The sequence below is a fragment of the Lynx canadensis genome, chromosome A3 (genome assembly GCF_007474595.2).
Source record: "Lynx canadensis isolate LIC74 chromosome A3, mLynCan4.pri.v2, whole genome shotgun sequence".
Taxonomy (NCBI): domain Eukaryota; kingdom Metazoa; phylum Chordata; class Mammalia; order Carnivora; family Felidae; genus Lynx; species Lynx canadensis.
The window spans coordinates 1,815,742-1,833,746 of record NC_044305.1 but is presented as its reverse complement, the minus strand read 5'-3'; the positions used below and the strand labels follow the sequence as shown (position 1 = coordinate 1,833,746).

At 61.3% G+C, this 18,005-nt stretch overlaps 1 protein-coding gene across 1 annotated transcript in view; it reads left to right on the top strand.

Moving 5' to 3' along the window:
* CDH4 (cadherin 4) overlaps positions 1 to 18,005 on the top strand; it is a 540,404-nt gene that overhangs the window by 484,929 nt on the left and 37,470 nt on the right. The window contains exon 7 of the mRNA XM_032592549.1: positions 6,399 to 6,571. Within this exon, the coding sequence (XP_032448440.1) occupies positions 6,399 to 6,571 (173 nt within the window). The remainder of the gene's footprint in view (positions 1 to 6,398; positions 6,572 to 18,005) is intronic.

Here is an 18,005-nt window from a genome sequence, read left to right as displayed (position 1 = left end):
AACGAGTGGTATGAGATGCTCAACTGGGCTGAGGCCTTCGGGAAAAGGAAGCATTTTCCTCCCTCGGGGCCTTTGCACATGCTGTGCCCTCAGCCTGGGTGTCCTGCCCCCAGTCACTGTGACACTGGCCCCTTTTCCTCCCTCAGCTCACATGGCGCTTCTTCAGCCCACGTGAGGGGGGCTTGTCTGCCCCCCCGCTTTCCATTAATACTCCATTACTCACGGAGTTACTTACTTTGTTGCTGGCTTACAGCGCTGGGCAGAGATCCTATCTGTTCTCTTCACCGCTGTGCACCCAGGTGAGGGCGGGACGCCGTGAACCCCAGCCCCAGCCCGACAGCCCCCCTACCCGGGAGCCCTGGAGGCTAACCAGGGCTCAGGACACGCCCGGGGCCTCCTTCCTGGGGCTCGGAGCTGCTCGGCTGACAGTTCTTCGAGGCAGGCTTCGAGACCCTCACAAGAAAAGATGCCTCCGCGGTGATTATCTTTTAACTAAAAAAGGCTTTAATTGGAATTCCTGATTTCCCTAACCCCTCGTAACTGTGTGAAGGCCTATATTATAAATTTTGAAATTAATGTCGCCTTAAAATATTAAATAGCAAAGAAATCTATATGCTGCCAATGAAGTCAAAGAAACCCTCATCTTGATAACGCAGAGTTTTTGCTTAAATAGATTATTCTATTAGTGGCCCGTTTATTTATTTATTTTATTTCTGTGCCGGCGGAGGGCTCCCTGAGATTAATGCCACGGACTGATGCACAGATGGTACCGGATACTTGAAAGTCATCTGAATATTAAGAATTTAAATCTTTAGCCTCAGTGATTTGAGCAGAAAGCCAATTATGGGGCTGAATTAGTTTTCAAATTAAACTTCAATTTAAGGCTTGTGAAATTAATCCTTTAAGGCGGACGGCCGCGTTTGTACACGAATTTCTTGCAAGAGCCGACCCTCTGCTTTCTCCCCTTTCCCTGCCGGTGCGATCAGTAAGAGATGCTCCCCACCCCGGCGGCAGGCAGCGGCCCCGCGTAGATGAAAATACAATCCCTTTGTTCTGTTTCATTCGCCAAGAAAAATGGAAGCCTTTCTACCGGGGAGAGAGGCCCAAGGAGGCGCCCAGAAAACCCTGGAAGGATGCTTCGTTTCTTGTCCTCTGGGCCCCGGGAACGAGGACGCACCGTCTCCCGTGTTACCATAGATGCTGCTGGTGTAAGCGCTTCCTTAGCGGAGGGCATGCCCGGGCCGTGGCCTGTCCTTGGGGTAGCTGGGGCTCGTGGTTGTGCGTGGACTCAGACCCGCCCGGCTGGAGGCCGGCAGCCACAGCCTCCAGACGCATGGGGACGGCCCTGCTCACGCCCCAGGCACCGGCGCATGCCCTCGGGACCCCACGAGGGACGTCCAGCTTCCAGAAGAGGACCCCCAGGCTCCAAGAGGCTCAGTGAGGTTCAGAACCAGGCCCCGGGAGCGGCAGGGCCGGGGTCTGATCCGGATGGAGTACAGTCTGACCCTGAGCCCAGCTTGGCCCGAGGCCACAGGCGTTTGGTTGGAAAGGTCTCTCTTCCAGTGCCTTGTTACCCAGGGGTCAGCCCAACTGCCTGGCTTAACCGCCCGCCTCAGCCCCACCCCAGTCCCTGCACCGGCTGGAATGGTGTCCCCCCAAACCGGGGTCGCCCCGGAAGCTCGGAATGTGGCCTTCTTGGGAAACACGATCTTTGCAGACATAATTCATTGGGATACGTCCTGATCCACTGGGGCTGGAGTCCCTTGTAAGAAGGGGAGATTAGGACTGAGGCACAGAGGAGGAGGCTACGTGACGGCAAGGGACAGCTTGGAGCCAAGCAATGCCAAGGGTGGCTGGCGGCCCCCAGAGCCGGCAGAGGCAGGAAGGACCCCCTCCGCTCCCAGCACCCTCAGAGGGGGCACCGCCCTGCCGACACTTTGTTTTTGCACTTCTGGGGGATAATAAAGTTCTCTTGCTTCAAACCGTCCGGTTTGCCGGAGCACCGTCTCAGCCCCCCACCCCCAGCACCTTGTCTGTGCCCGAGGAAAGGCCTCGAGCTCCCTGGCGGAGGTTTGCCAGACCACCCACCTTGCCAGAGCCTTGCAGGAGGGAGTGAAGTCATGGCCACTAGCCACTGCCTGTCGGGCTCACCCCTCCAAACCCCAGGACAGAAGGACACGGAGGAGGCCACAGGCCACAGCGTTCACTGCAGGCCTCGGGGAAAGAAAGCCGAGACCAAGGTAGGAGGCAGGGTTTGGAAGGAGAAGCCCTCGTGTGTCGGGAGTAGATGGTGGCACAGGGACCCAGCAGGTCAGAGCCTGCCCCCGGGTCAGCAGAGTCCCGGTGCCCACCGGGTGGGCAAGCTCACCTGGGGTGGAGAGCACGCCCAGACAGGGAGGGAGGCGCCTCCCCCAGAGGGCCCTCCAAGCTCTCGAAAAGGGATTCCTCCTGCCTCTTCCCACCTCCTGGACCCTGCTCAGCTCCGCGGCCCCGAAGGCCCCGGGTTTACCCCCATCTCCTCTGTTCCCCAGCGACCCTGCCCCTTTCCGACCTTTGGCAGGGTTCTCTGGTGACATGCGCCCATCACCTGACTGTGCAGTGGTGACCACAGACCCAGCAGATTTTCAGAATCTCTCTTTTTTTGAGAGAAACCAAATTGTGATTTAGGTTTAAAAAAAAAGAAGTCCCATATTCTGTTTCTCGGCTGAGCATTTCTTTTTCTGTTTTGCTTTTTTTAGTAACATTTTATTTTCTGATAATCAACTCTTTGAAGGAAACTTGGAAGATACAAAGAAACTCAGAAAGCAAAAATCAAATTACACGTGCGGTCCCGCACTCAGAGATTGCTGTCGAGAGCATTTGACATACCCCCTCTGGCCTTCTCTCCTTCGCATAAACACGAGATTTTAAAGACCGGGGTCGTACTGAAGAGTTGAGAAACCTCATTCTTCTCCAGGGAGCCGTACACGTATCATGAAAATTTCAGATATCATTAAATATTCTTCTACAACATTTTAATGGCTCTGAGCTAGTCCACCGTAGGAATGTTATTATAAGAACATCATGATTTATTTAACCAGCACCCCGCTGTCCTACAGCTAATATCATTTACGTATCGATTATGCTCTTTGCTTGTCTGCACCACTGGACGTGAGCTTCACGGGTCAGGGGTCTTTCCACTTGGACTTTTACTGGAGATCGCTGTAGAGCCACGTGCAACGTGCACCTAAGAGAGCGTCCGCGTGTCCCTGATGGGACTGCGGGCCTGGGGATGGGGGTGGGGGGGGGTCCTGTGTCACTGGGGACACACCCTGGTCAGCCCTGAGTCAGAAGCAGGGGGACTTAAACGGGGAAGTTGTCAGGTATTGATCAAGTCCCGGCCGTTCTGGGCTCTTTGCTGCTGGGCTCATATGTGGCTTCCTGGATTGTCACCAGAGATAGAGGGTCTCACCTCCTCCAAGCTGACCTGTAGAGAGCTGTGCTTGCAGGGCTGGTCCCTGCAGGTGGCAGGTCATGTCCCCCACCGGGCTGGTCCCTGCGGGTGGCGGGTTAGAGCTCTATTTTCGTGTCTGGTCGGCTGGCATATGCTTGTGTGTTCAGTCTCGCAGAACCTCAGCACAATATCACAGCCAGGACTTGGGGGTCCATACAGTCAAGGTATGGAACACTGCATCCCTACGAGGGTCCTCATGTGGGGGATTTGATAGTCACACCCACCCCTGTGCATCAGGGATTTTGTCCCGTTTTGCTCACTAACGTGCAATGCCAAACACGGTGCTTGGCACGTAGTGGGTGTTTGGTAAGTCTTCGTCGAGGATTTTCACACTCGGCCATCGGGAGCCATGTCCGCACAGACAGCCGAGGGCACGGATCAATCATCTCTTGTACATCTGTGATTTTCCCCTTGGGACAAATTCCTACAAGTGGATTTCTTGACTGGACACGTTTGAAAGGCATTTGGATACATACAGACAGTGGAACTGCCTCCGGAAGCTGAGGTTGGAAGCTGAGACCGTCTGCTCCCTGGAGAGAAGGGGACGCAGGAGTCCCAGGTCCTCTATATATCACTGCTATTCTGTATCATCGTTATATTTTTTTATGTTTACTTATTTTTGGAAGAGAGAGAGAGAGAGGGAGACACAGAATCCAAAACAGGCTCCAGGCTCGGAGCTGTTGGCACAGAGCCCAAGGCGGGGCTCAAACTCACAAACCGTGAGATCCTGAGCTGAAAAGTCGGACGCTTAACCCACTGAGCCACCCAGGCGTCCCTGTATCATCGTTATTTTTAAATAGTGTTTGCCTTTTTGGTATGTGAAAAATGCCTTCCTTTCATTTCTTTAATCAGTAATAAAGTTGCTTTAAAAAAAAAAAAAAAAGGAAGGGCAGAAAGGCTCTCGGTGGTGAAGATGTGAAATTCAGGCTCCTTGACCAGAGACTCTAAGCCAGGTGCTAGGCAGTTGTGTCGGGGACTGGGTCGTGGGTGGGCTTTCCTACCTTGAACCATCTGATATCTTCCAGAGAACATGCACTGGTTACCGGATGGGCTTTCCTTCTGCAGTCAGAGAAGAATTGTCAGAAGCATATCATCTGTTTAAAGAGCAGGCTGGCTGCTGAATCTAACCCAGTGTTATAACGAGGCCAAACTAAAGGGCAGCTCTTGCTACTGACAAGCCAGACCGAGTGCTCCACACCCAGCGGCTGCCGGGGCACAGCCAGAGGGCACGGACTGACCGGGCGGGTCCCAGACAGCCAGAGCCTTAGCAGCGTCCGGCCCGCACACTGCCTCCAGAACTCTCTCTCACGAGGCACCAAATTTGACTCTGAGCCTGGGATTTTAAAGGTTTGGGAACGCCTTGGTCCCTGAAACTGATTCCCCGGGTCACCAGGCAGGGGCCGTGTTGGGAGCAGGGACCTCGTCAAGGAGCTCACGAGGAAACGGAGGCCCGGCTGACGGGGCTTCTGGGTGTAGAGCCCCTCTCCCCTTGCCCTTCCCCCCTCCTCCTTGCCCTTTCTCAGGCCTGGAGGCCTAGCTGCACAGCTTGAAACCCCAAGCCCGGTTCAGCCCCAGCTTAAGACAACAACCCCCAAGAAAGGATCCTGTCAAAGAAGGTGCCCACACTCCCTGCACCCCTGCAGGGCCCTGGACAGCACGCTGTTCCCAACCTGGGAGCGGGGAACTGAAGTCAACACATGCAGCTCAGGACAGGGGCCACTGGGCCCAGGGCTCCAGTGGCAGGCACGAGGCTGGGGGTGGTGCTACTCAGAACTCAGCTGCACGTGACACAGACTCAAACTCAAATGGCACAAGAATGGAAATGCATGAGCTCAGTGACACGAAAGTACTTCTAGTCAGGTTTTGCTATGAACCTAAAACTACCGTTCCTTAACGTCTTGATGTCTAAAAAGTCTTTAGGTGATAGGTTCAGGTGCAGCTTGATCCAGGGGCTTCCTAGGGAGAAGTTGTCACCTGAGATGGCCCTGGCCTTCTGTGGCCACAAAGTGCCCGTAGCCCCCAACCTCACTCACTGAGCCAGCAGCTCCAGGGTCAGGGACAACTTTTGGTTTCCCAGAAACCCCAGCGAAGGAAACTATTGCCTTTGGCTCTGATGGGTGAGGTGCCCACGGCTGAACCCATCACAGTGGCCAGGGGGCGGGATGCGCTGATCTAACCCGGGGAGGGTGCACACCAAAAGGACCTGCAGTCAGGAGGCAGGGTCGGGCCATCCCCTGCCAGCGCTGAGACGAGGGGCCGCGGGGGCGGCTCCCCAACCGCTTGGATCTGAAACGCAGACAGCCGCGTGTCCCGCAGGCACCGCTGCACGCACACCCCACCTCCACCCCCGTGTGCACAGCCCCCTGCGGGGTCTCCCCTCGGCTCGCTTTCCCTGCGCCCCACAAGCGCTTTTCCATGCCTTCCGCAGACCGCCCAGACCCCGTTCCTTCTCTATGTGCCGCAGGTCCCCGCCGCGCCCCACGTCCCCACCGCGCCCCCGTCCCCGCCACTCTGCGCCCCCACGTCCCGCTGCACCGCGCCCCGCGCCCCTGCGGAGGCTGAGAGCCGAGCGGGCGGAGAGCGCTGGGCTCGGAGCATGAGAAGCGTGGTCTCTGGGCCCCGGCCCTCCCGCAGCTGAGAAAGAAGGAAGGGCTGAGCCCTGAGCTCGAGCAGAAATCCTGCAGAGGGTCTCTGTGCGGAAGTGCGGGAGCAGGTTTCCTTCTAGCACCATCTCCCGCGATTGGCCGGCGTCCGGCACGTGGCAGGGGGAGGGGGGGGGATGGCCGGCTCCGGAGGCCTCCACGCGGATCTGCGATCAGCTGGTGATGTCTGCCCTGGGTGTGTGCCAGGACGCAGCCGCACGTGTCGCCAGCAATTTCCACCTGAGATGCTTTCTCCGTCGCAGGCACCTACGTGATGACGGTCACGGCCAATGACGCTGACGACAGCACCACGGCCAACGGGATGGTGCGGTACCGGATCGTGACCCAGACCCCACAAAGCCCATCCCAGAACATGTTCACCATCAACAGCGAGACGGGGGACATTGTGACGGTGGCAGCTGGCCTGGACCGAGAGGTGAGGTGGGCGTCGCGGGGCCGGGGAGCCCGTGTGGGAGAGGCCGCCCTGGCCCGGGTCGTGTCCCCAGAAGACTCATCTCCTACTGCGCCTGGTGGGGGGGTGGGAGGACCGGGGTCTCCACAAAGCAGTTCCAATAGATCGCGGAGCTGGTCCCACGTGTGGTTTCCAGAACAGGCCCAGCTGGATGTGTGGGGCCAAGGGGCCCAGGCTCCGAAAAACGGGGGCGAACCTCTGTGGGTCTCAGGATGCCGCACAGCGGGTCCCCGGGTCTGGGGACTGGCACGTACACACCTGGAACTCCCTCCTGCGTCTGACCCTGGCGTCCAGGTGGCAGGCCATCCGCTGTACCCCGCGATGAAGTGAGGCGCACAGAGGGGGCGGCACCCTTCGCGCGGGCCAGGCACAATCAGAGCCAATGCTGGGTACTTCTCACCTTCCCTGCCCCTCCCGGGACGCCGCGAGGCTGGCCCCTGGGTTACACCCAGACTCCCTCACCCCATTGTGTGGACCCCACCCAGGGCCGGACCCCGGAGGGAGGCCACCTCAGGACAGGGTGGGAAAAGGAGCCTTTGCTGCTGCCGCCAGAGAGGCATTTTCCCACCACAGTCGGGTGCGTCTGCAGGCGCTGGGCCGCACGTTCCCGTGTGGACAGACGGCACTGCCCCAGTCACCTGGCTCTGGGGCCCCGGGCAGATTCGGCAGCTGCTCCTGGCTGAAAAGTCCCCAGGTGGCAGCCGCGGGTACTCCAAGCTTCTCAGAGGATTGTCACCTGCCTGTCCTGCCTCTGGGCTCGATGACAACCTCCTGTTCGCTCTGTGACCACAGGCCGGCATGCCCTCTAAAGGATACGTGACTCAGTTTATCCTCTAAAGCATTCGGCTCCCAGGACTGGGAGGAGACCCGGGCTGAGCTCAGAGCAAACAGGGCTGTGCTCCTCGGTCCTGGCTTGCTGCCTGTAGCAACGGCTTCATTCATCTCGGTGGCCAATGGCTCCCCCTCCCTGGAAGTGTCACGGGCCTGTTCTCTGGGTCCGGGGGACCTCATCTTGAACTGGGACAGTGAGCCGGGGCCCTGCCAAGTGTCAATTTTCAGGGCCAAGCTTCTCCCAGCAGGTTCTCCCGTCCCAGACTGACCCCCACACCTGGTGATCCTGTAGGTTTGGAGAGGGGACACCTAACACCTAGAGGATAGACCTCCTCCCGACAAAGCTACCAGAACCCGTCCAGCCGGGCCGCCCCACCTGCGCCTTCCTAATCAGTGAACGCCAGGTTGTAGCGTGGAAAGTGCCCCCCGCCTCCCGGGAAGGCACGAGGCGCCTTCCTTGGAATTCCTAACTCGTAGTGGGGTTGGGGGACTGGGGCGGAGAGGTCACGCGAGAGGTCATTTGTGCGGCATCGGGGCTCAGTGGCCCTCGCAGCCGCACGGCCGTGAGCGTGTTAGCGGACAGCCCTGAGCGCCAGCCACAGTGCCCTCCCTCTGAGACACGGACACAGTGACGCCAGCCTGGTGGGCAGGGAGGGGAGGCGCGGGCCGTGGCGGCGGGACGAGAACTGGCAGGGAGACTCGTGGGGCTGCAGAGGCACGGGTTCAGAGTTTTCTTGTCCCGGCGTCGGTGGAGATGTGTGCACTGGGGGACCCATCAAGACCCCACCACCCCCCCAGGGACCAAGACAGGCGCCGGCTCCGTCCACACCAGGCCCTGGAGTCAGGGACCGGGGGGAGGGACTGCTCCCCGGCCCCCAGGAGGCTGCTGTCATTAGCCGGGGAGGTGGAGCCTCAGGCTGCGACAGTGATTCCCGATGGGAAGGCCATTGGAGAGATTCACACAGTCTTTTCCTTTCTTGTGTAGCAGATTTGGACAGAGGTGCTGGGTGAGGCGCAGGAGATGGAGAGCTCGTTAGGCCTGTCCCCAAAGGTGTGGGGGGGAGGGTGTGCAGAGTGGGAGACTAAATAAATGAGTATGCTGCAGGGGGGTGTCGGGGATCGCATGCACGAAGTATCTTGTACGGATGAGGTGCTGTCACAATGGAGAAATCCGGGGAGGCTTCTCAGAGGAGGTGACCTTGCTCGGACCCTGGGGTCTGGTAGAACCGATCACATTTTCTGCTCTCTGGGACAAATGACCAGCACTCACTTCTCCTGAATGCTACACATCACACAGCTAACTTGCCTCAAGAAATCATAGATCCCACTAGGCACGTTCCTTCATTCGGTCAAAAACTTTGAGTACCTCGTATGTGCTAAAAACTATCAGAGACGCTGCGGAGACAGCCGTGACCAGGGCAGGCGGCCTCCCAGCACGTGTGGGGCTCGCTTTGCGGGAAGGAGAAGCCGGCAAGGAAGAAATCACCAAGTGAACAAATACGTCCGGGAAGCGGCACGGGTTACAGAGGGAGAACCCCACGTGCCTCCGCCGAGGGCAGGAAGCCCCCCCAGGGCCGGCCCCATCGCTGCCTCCGGGAAGGGCATCGGAGGAGTCTCCCAGGGATGTTGTAACAAAGTTCCGAAAACTCCCGTGTCACACTTCGAGGGGCCAGGAGCCCGCGGCCACGGTGTGGACAGGCCATGGCCCCCTCTGGAGGCCCGAGGGGAGGACGCTTCCTGCCTGTCACAGCCCCTGGCAGCTGCGGACACTGCTTGGCTGGTGGCCCCGTCACTCCAGGCTCTGCCTCCGGTCACGTGGCTTCTGTGTGTGCCTCTCTGTGTCTCCTCTTCTTAGGGGAACACCGTCATTGGATTTGAGGCCCACCCTAATCCAGTGTGACCTCATCTGAACCAGTTACACCCACAAAGACCCTCCTTCCTGATAAGGTCACATTCTGAGCCTCCAGGTGGACAGGAATTTGGGGGAGAGACTCTTGAGGCCTGACCTGCTCTTCTTGGGATTCCTAAATCCTAACAGGTGTCCTTTGAACTCAAGGATGGGAAGGAAGTGGCCCTCCAAGGGCGGACTGCAGGTAGCCACCAGCCACATGCGGCGTTGAAACCGACATCCGTAACGCCAAATAGAACGCAGCATCCGGGTCCTTATTGCTGCCAGCCCCGTCTCGGGCTCCGCCCTCGTGCCCGCCCGTGACCTCCCTGTGTCCATGGGCAGACGCCGTGGCCCCTCTGCCTCATCCAGTCCCCCAGAGACATGGGCGTCCGTCAGCTGACCTAAACCACGGCGCAGAGGCCGAAGGAGGCCCGCTCCCCATCTTGGTGTTGTCCGCGGCCTGCAGCGGGCGGGAGGTGGGGGTGGGCTCTCTCACCAGCCCTGTGTCTCAGAGCTCCGGGCCACACCGCCTCAGCCCTGCTGCTGCGAGCTATCCCCAGGTTCCTGTGCAGGTGGCCCTATCCGCTCCCCCGCCCCAGACCCCCACCGCGACAGGGCGGAGGGGCGCCCGCCCTGGGGCACGTCGATTTCTCACACGGGCAGACCCCGGCCCCGCCGTCCCACGACCTTCTCCACGGAGCTCTGTTCAGTATTTGATGGGTGTGGGCTTGAGGCACAGGGGACAGAGGGGCGGGAGGGCTGGTGCCCTTCCAGCCAGGCGAGCGTCCCTCCCGCCCGGCTGCCCTCAGCTCCTTCTCAGATAACAAGAGCTGCTCACCACAGGCCCTACCGGGAGCTCCGGCTGGCCGGGTCGGCTCTTCCGGAAGGAAAGAGGCATCTACGGGGCCTCTCTCCAGAGGACCCTTCCGGGAGGCCGCGCGAGGAAGGCTCTGGATACCGTGCTACCGTTTCCCCAGGCCAGCCTTGCCGTGCTGGAGGAACGGGGCCTCTGTTCCCGGCTTTAATCTGTGTGTGGACCAACAGGCCCGCTCAGGGAGGGAAGGACAGAGGGCACGCTGGCCAGGCCCCCTGACGGCGGGAGTTAGGGATAACTGCCGACGCGTGGGCGTTTCCGGCCCCGTCCTTGCTTCCAGAAAACAGATACCCGGCACCTGCTGTGGACACCAGGGCCCCTCCGGGGGCCCCACGGAAGCTGCACGCCGCCGGGCAGAGCACACAGCACCGCTTCGTCCTCAAAACAGCCTGGGGTGGGGGTGCAGAAGGAGGGGTGCTAGCAGTCGTGTTTCTTCCCAAGTGAGGGAGGCGAGGCTAGAGCGGCTCACGGTTCCTGGCCGGCGGGGGGGTGGGGGGGGGGGTCTTAGGCCGCAGGTCAAAGAGCAGGAGAGAGGCTCTGCCCCAGGGGGCTGGGAGGTCACACGGGGCATGGGGGAGGGTGCCAGAGGCCTGGGGATGACCTGCCACACCCCAGACCTTACTGGAACCTCGAACAGGGAAGGCTCCAGGTTCGATTTTTCTCTTTTTCTTTTTTAATGTTTATTTTTGAGAGACAGATGCAAGCAGGGGAGGGGCAGAGAGCGGGGGAGACACAGAATCCGAAGCAGGCGCCAGGCTCCGGGCTGTCAGCACAGAGCCCGACGCGGGGCTCGAGCCCACGAACCTCGGGATCATGACCTGAGCGGAAGTCGGACGCTTAACGGGCGGAGCCACCGGGCGCCCCAGGTTCGACCTTTTTCAAAATCCCAGGCGAGGCAGACGGAACACGTGTACAGGCCGCGTCCAGCCTTAGGGCAGCTCTGGGCACCCCAGCCCCATGACGGCCAGCGCTGCCAGTCACAAGGACCTTGCTCTCCTCCCCTGAGAAACGGGAACGTGAGGGCTCCCTGGGCGGGGGCTCGTGCTGCCCTGAGGGAGGACGGTACCCCTGAAGTGCGTGTCTTCGTCTGGTGCCTGGCCCCCAGCCCTTCCAGGGGACACTCCGGGGACGCTCCTGAGCCAAGCGGAGCGGCTGTGCTCCACCCTGCCAGACGGAGACCTGAGCTCCAGAAAAACAAGTCCTTTTTAGTGTAAGTATGTCCCAAATACCGCATGGGACATACTTATGCTAAGTTTGTCATTTGTCTGAAGTTCCAATTTAAGTGGGTGGTACGTCCGTATTTTTATTTGCTTTTTCTAACAACCCCACCCTGAAGTAACCGGCCATCCCCCCTCGAACCCCTGTTCTGGGCCCAAGGTGGGGGGCCGAGCAGGCCGGTGCTGAGTCCGTGGGAAGGGCTCTCTGAGAAGCCCACTCACGCACCTCCCCCACTCAGTGGGCACCACGGTGACATCTGACAGAGGGGGAACTGGAGCGGCCGTGACAGGCGACAGGGTCCTCGAGAGTCGGGTTTGGCCGATCAGGAGAGGTGGGACAGGAAGAGGACGTGACCTCTGAGGGCACAGGCAGCCCGGTGGCAGGACGCACCCTCGAGTGGGGCTGGACGTGTGACCCGCGGCTCAGGGCCTTCCCAGCTCCGCCGACCGCCGCTGCCTGGGAGACGTGAGATGCCCCGTCCATCAGCCGGTGACAGCCGTGCCCGCCCTTAAAGGGACACCGGCCGAAGCGGGGGTGGCTCCTTGTACGCGGGGCCCAGAGGCCGGGAGGGCACCCTTTGACAGACACGGCCGAGGGGTGCAGAGCAGGGGGGCTGGTGAGAGAGTGACCGGTGACCCAACACCGTGAAGCACAATGACCTCCGTGCCCCGTGACCCTCTGCCCTGAGTCTCCAGTCACCCGTCGCCCAGATGAACACCCTCCATGGCCTCCTTTCTCAGGACAAAATCCAGTCTTTCCCAGGGTCTCCGGGCCCCTCTGTCTTCACCGTTCACTCAGCCGAGCTCTTCCCACAAGCGTCCCGTGCAGTGACGTGCTGGCCTGACCCCCCACACACACACACTACAGCCACGTCCACATCCTGTGCTGGACGGTCGTCCGGCCTTCGGCACAAAGCCCTGCAGTCAAGTCCTCCCCCACCTGACCTCATGCTTCAGACCTTCGAGCCGACTTTGCAGATGCAAAGCCCCCACAAAGGCCCCCCCCAGAAAGGCTGTGTTGCCCAGCAGGGAGAGCCCCTGCACCCGAGTGGAGACGGCCCACCCAGGAACCCTCCTGTCCTGTCTGAGCCCCTGCACCGCGTGGGCCCCGTCCTCCACACCCCTGCCGTGCACCTGCTGCCGGCACTGTGCCCCTGGCGTAGGGACCGCCAAGGGTGCTGCCATCCGGCCTCTGCCCTGTGTTCTCGGAGACGCTGGGAACGCACCAGCCCGCACATCGCTCGGCCTGGGTAGAGTGTGGCCGTGCCGGGTCCGCCGGCCTCCGCTGCCCCTCGGCCCCGTCCCACCGGGAGGCTGGGCCTCTCCTTTGGGGAGGCCGCCTCGGGTGTCCGCTCAGCAGCCGAGCGCCCCTCTCCAGCTGCCCTTCCCATCCTCCCGCCCAGAGCAGGTGGTCTCTGAATCTTAAGCGAGTCAAGTGAAATAATTAGACACAAGCTGTCTGCACTGATGAGCACATCCACAGACCACGGGCTGCCGTGGTCCTGAGGCGGTTGGTGGACACTCCCTGCCTCCTTCGGCGTCGCGAGGCGAGGCGTCGTGGTGATGCCAGGCAAGCCCGGGAGCTCTGTAGGGGAAGGGGGGAGGTCCCCGGACAGAAGGGACATCAGGGGGTCTGGAGGAAGGAGCCGGCACCTGAGACGTGCCAGGAGCCGCCTCTGTGCCCATGCTGCCCACAGCCCCCGCCTAGCTTCCCACTCCCCAGGTGCTGAGGGCTGGCCCACCCCTCCGCCGCCGCCTCATGGCTCACCCCCCACCACGCCCTCCCCTGTCCCCGGGGACCTGAGGCCCCGGTTCTTCCTGTCTCCACAGACGTCGCCCCCAGGGAGGCGTCTCTGACCAGTCTGCACAGGGCTGGCGCCCGTCCTCCGCCTCCCCCTGAACCGGGCGTTTCCTTCGCGGCCCCCCCTCGAGGGAGACTGCGCAAGCTTGTTGGCTCCTTTACAGCCAGTCCCCTGCCCGACGAGCTCTGGATGGCAGGCCCGGTCTGACGGCCCGGCGATCAGCTGGGTGCCTCGGGCGCTGCGGTTGCTCAAGAAACGTGTAGAAGCGTCAGCAGGGTGGACCTGGCAAGGGTGGGACCAGCAGGGAGGCAGACCCACGGCGACACGGTCTGAGAAATCTGTCACCATGCCGCCTGAGCCCTGTGCGGCCTGCCCCATACCCCTCGGGGCTGCAGCCAGCCCACCCTTATCCCTGCCTGCTGTCAGACCTTGGATCCGTGCGAGCCCATCTCTCTCACCTGTTGCCTCTGACTTGCCTGGACTTTTTTGTTTCCCAGCTACCAAGCGCTCCAACCTATGTGTCCTCGCTCTTTGGGGCCTCTTTTACTGGACTCGGTCCACCAGAGTTGGTACCCAGAGCTTTATACTAAAGTGGGAATGGTTGATAAGAGGCAGGACAAGGTGGCGTTTGCACTTCATCAGAGAGTGGGGCCTGGAGCTGAAAGAGGGACGCTCCGAGGATGACCGTGAGATACCAGCCGTCAGGATTCAGGGCGCCGTGTCTGTCCCCCTGGGGGAGCTCACTCTGAGTTTGTGACTCTGTGCCCCGGGGAGGTGCCAGGACTGTGGCTCTGCCTGGCTCCCGTCAGCCGCTTGGCAAGACGTGGCAGTTGGCCCGCACCAGATCCCCACTCCCGCTTTGCCCACAGGCGCTCCCCGCGGGGTCTGCCTTTGCCTCCGGGTAGAGGACGCGGTGGGGGTGGCCGCGGGAGGGTCCTCCCCTCACTGATGTCCCCAGCTCCTGCTTCGGTCCCAGCTGCCCTGAGCTTCCCCCGCTGGCCTCCGGGAGAGTGTGAATAAAGGCCCGCAGTCGAGCGGACGCCCTGGTCCGGGCCGCTCGGTGGCAAACAGTAACACAGCTCCATTTCCAGGCTTTTGTAACAGCGGCGGGCAGCTGCTGGCAGGGGCCGGGGACCCCAGGTGACTCCCGAGCCCCTGCCCGGCCAGGGCGCCCTCCCCCTGCCCCTTGGGCGGCACGCAGGCCACAGGACGTGGTTTCTCCACGAGACACCTCCACAGATCTGCCTTTTCCTTCTCTCTCCGTGAGGGTATCGGTCCCCCCACCCCGGGAACGGCAGCATCCTGGGGAGAGAAACCCCGCAGACGCTGCTCGGAGCCAGCTTCCCGTCTGGCCCAGCGAGCCATCTTTATGGACGGGAAAACCCACAAACATAATTGCCGCCGTGTCTAATTAGGCAGAGCCATGTAAATTGAGCGTTTTTACGTGATTAAAATGTCAGCAGAGGCCTCGTAGGGTGTGAGAGGCCCCAGCGTCTCCCGTGTGCCCAGCGGGAGGCACCGCTCACCTGCACCTCCCCGGTTAGAGTGTCCGTGGCCGGACGGGACGGCGAACGTGACACTCGGGCCCCGTTCCGAAGGCGAGGGTGGCTTTCTGTTCTGACGGCTGTGTCGTGCGGCTGGTGCCGAGCCCCGGACGTCCTGGGACTCGCTTTCACCCACCCCTGGGCGAGGTCACTCGGTCACCACGGACCCCACCCAGGCTCTCCGTCCCCACGCGTGCTGACCCTCGCCGGTCACCTTCATCGGTTCGCGGTGTCTCCCCGCACGAGGGTGGGCCCAGGAAGTTCTCTCGTGGCCTCACGGGACTTGCAGGGACGCGAAGCCAGCGCCTGCCCGGGGTTCCCGGGATGCCGCACCTGCGTTGTCGGCACACGAAGAGATTTCGTGGAGGAGGGTCCGCGCAGCTTTGCTCCAGTGTGATGACCCTCGTGGATCACCGCCATCGGCCGCAGTCCACGCCGTCCCGTTCCTCGGAATCGGGGTCCCCTTTGCTTCACGACAAGCCTGGTGGCAGGCCACACGGGAAATTCCAAAACTGTGTTTTCCTAGAAAATGAGCCCCTTGTAAGCCCTCCAAAGACGCCCACTGCAGGGGAGGCAGTGGCGAGGCCGGGCAGGGTGGAGGTGGGCGTTCCTCGCCGGCCGGTGTTCAGGCATGTTTATGGAGCCCTGGGTAAGTTCACCCCGTGTGGCCTGGATGTCGCCCGGGAAGTCCTCCCGCTCTCCTCGCCGGAAAGGGGAGGAGAGGAGACACAAAGGTGCTCTCGTCATGGGGCTTTTGATCTGCACCCCAGACCCTGCCGCCCGCCCCTGCCCGCTCCCGACACGGTGGCCCGTCCACGCATGCTGTGAACCCTCAGAGCCGCGTTTCTGGCCACGGGGTCCAGCGCTGGACGTCACAGCCACTCCTGCCCCGGAGCCCAGGCTGGAGCCTTTGGAGCCTTTCTCCACGATAACGCCTCGTGGTCTCTCTTATCACAAAAGCAACACGTCCGTGGTAGAAAACGCAAGTAAGGGGGCCCCTGGGGGCCCAGTCGGTTACGTGTCCCACTCTTGCTTTCGGCTCAGGTCGTGATCTCACGGTTTGTGAGCTTGAGCCCCACGTCGGGCTCTGTGTTGGCAGCTCGGAGCCTGCTTGAGATTCTCTCTCCCTCGCTCTCTGCTCCTCCCCACCCACACTCTCTCTCAAAATAAGTAAGTATTTAGAAACATGTTTTTTTTTTATTTTTTTTTAACGTTTATTTATTTTTGAGACAGAGAGAGACAGAGCATGAACGGGGGAGGGGCAGAGAGAGAGGGAGACACAGAATCAGAAACAGGCTCCAGGCTCCGAGCCATCAGCCCAGGGCCCGACGCGGGGCTCGAACTCACGGATCTCGAGATCGTGACCTGAGCCGAAGCCGGCCGCTTAACCGACGGAGCCACCCAGGCGCCCCTAGAAACATGTTTTTAAGAAAACACAAATAAGCACCAAGAAGAAAAGAGCGGTCCGCCACCCTCGCTCTGGAAGAGACACGAACACCAGGGCGCACCCGCATTCCCTTCCCTGCGCTCGCCGAGGCCGCTGTGTCCTCAGTTGCAGCAGAGCCGTCCCGACGGCCGAAGGGTGTGGCCCCGGTGGCACCTGGCGGTGCATCACAGATATGGCCTCCCCGCTTTCTGTCGTTGGGATCTGCGCGACTTGTCCCCCGCTGTGGACCTTTCATTGGTTTTGATCTTTTTGTTGAGCCGAGATGTGAGTGCGGGGCAAGAGGCAGGTCAAGGACCCGGGCCTCCCACGGGAACAGCCCGGGCCCCGTGTCCCAGCCCTGGGATGGGAGTCGTGGCAGGACCACCTGCCAACTCCTCCAGGAAGCCCTCCCCGCCTTCTCAGCCCTGACAGGCGTCTCCCATCTCTGCCTCCTCCTCAGAGGCTGGCTGGAGGGCAGGGGCACAGGGAGGCCACCCTCTTCCTGGAGGTGTGCGGTTTGACAGGATGGCGGGGGGGCAGGGCCCGCCCTCGCCCGGGCTCCGGAGGAGGGCGATGTCAGGGCGGTGCTGGCCGGGGCTCGGCCAGACCCAGCCTGTGAATAAATCCAACTTTGTAATTAAAGTTCCACCGGCGTGGCAGCCGTGCTCGCTCGTCTACGTAGGCGGCTGCCCTCCCGGCACGAGGGCAGACACCGGGCGGCCCCAAAGCTGCTCCCACCTCAGGTGACCCTAGCTGGCGCGTTCCTTGGGGTGGAACAGGGATCTCACCCGTGCCCTCGGCTTCGAGGCACCTTGTCAGCCAATCCAGGGTCTCGAGCAGCCCAGAGACAGGTTCGGCCACAGAAGTGAGGGTTGGTTGTTTTAAAACGGCATTTAAGCGGGAGATTTTTGTACAAAAGTCCCAGTTTCTGGATTCTCTGAAAATTGGGAGGCTCTGGATCCTGGGTCCTGCTCTCCCAAGGCGCCGGGAGGCCGGCCTCTGCCCGGGGGTCGTCCGGCAGCCACGGGCCCCAGGCAGGCGCCTGTGTTCTCTCACACGGAGCCACCAGCAAGAGTGAGGGGCAGAAGGGAGAGCGACCCCGTCCCAAGAGAGAGGGGGGAAGAGCCAGCGTCTCCAGGCAGAGGGAGGGATGTCCCTACGTGGTCACTGTGCCGACCACGCGTGTCGGCCCCCTCCCCGCCCCCACCTGGCCTGCGTCCCCACGCCCTCGGCCGCCAGGGCCCCTGCCCCCACGGCCCCTCCAGTCTGTCTCACCCACCCCTGCTTGCTCCGCCCGCCAGACCTCGATGGCACCTTCCCAGCTGGTCTCCTGGCCTCTGCTCCTGCCCTACTTCTGTCCTCACTCAACAGCCAGGGGATCCAGTCCACTCCGGATCCGACCTCCGCTGCCTTCTCAGACCCTCCTGTGGCTTCCTGTCTCCCCCAGAGTAAAATCCAAATGTAGCTTCTGTATCCTCTGCACCCTCTGGTCCACCTTGCCCCTGCTCGCTGGCCTCCCTTCCCGGCCACGCCAGAGTGCCTGCCTCAGGGCCTTTGCACTGGCTGTTCCGCTGCCTAAAACATCCCTCCCCGGGATACCCACCAGTTGGCCGATCGAGTGACTCCTTCACAAAGAAGCCCTGTGTGGCCAGCCTGTGGAAACTAGCACCCCACGAACCCCCCCCCCCACTCTCGGCCCGCTTCTCCTTCATTCTCCTACAGCCCTTGTCACTATCTGATGTGGCACGTTTTGCTCACGTATCGGCTGTCTCCTCCCCTGGAGTGATGGTTCCCAGCCAGGGGGATTCCCTCC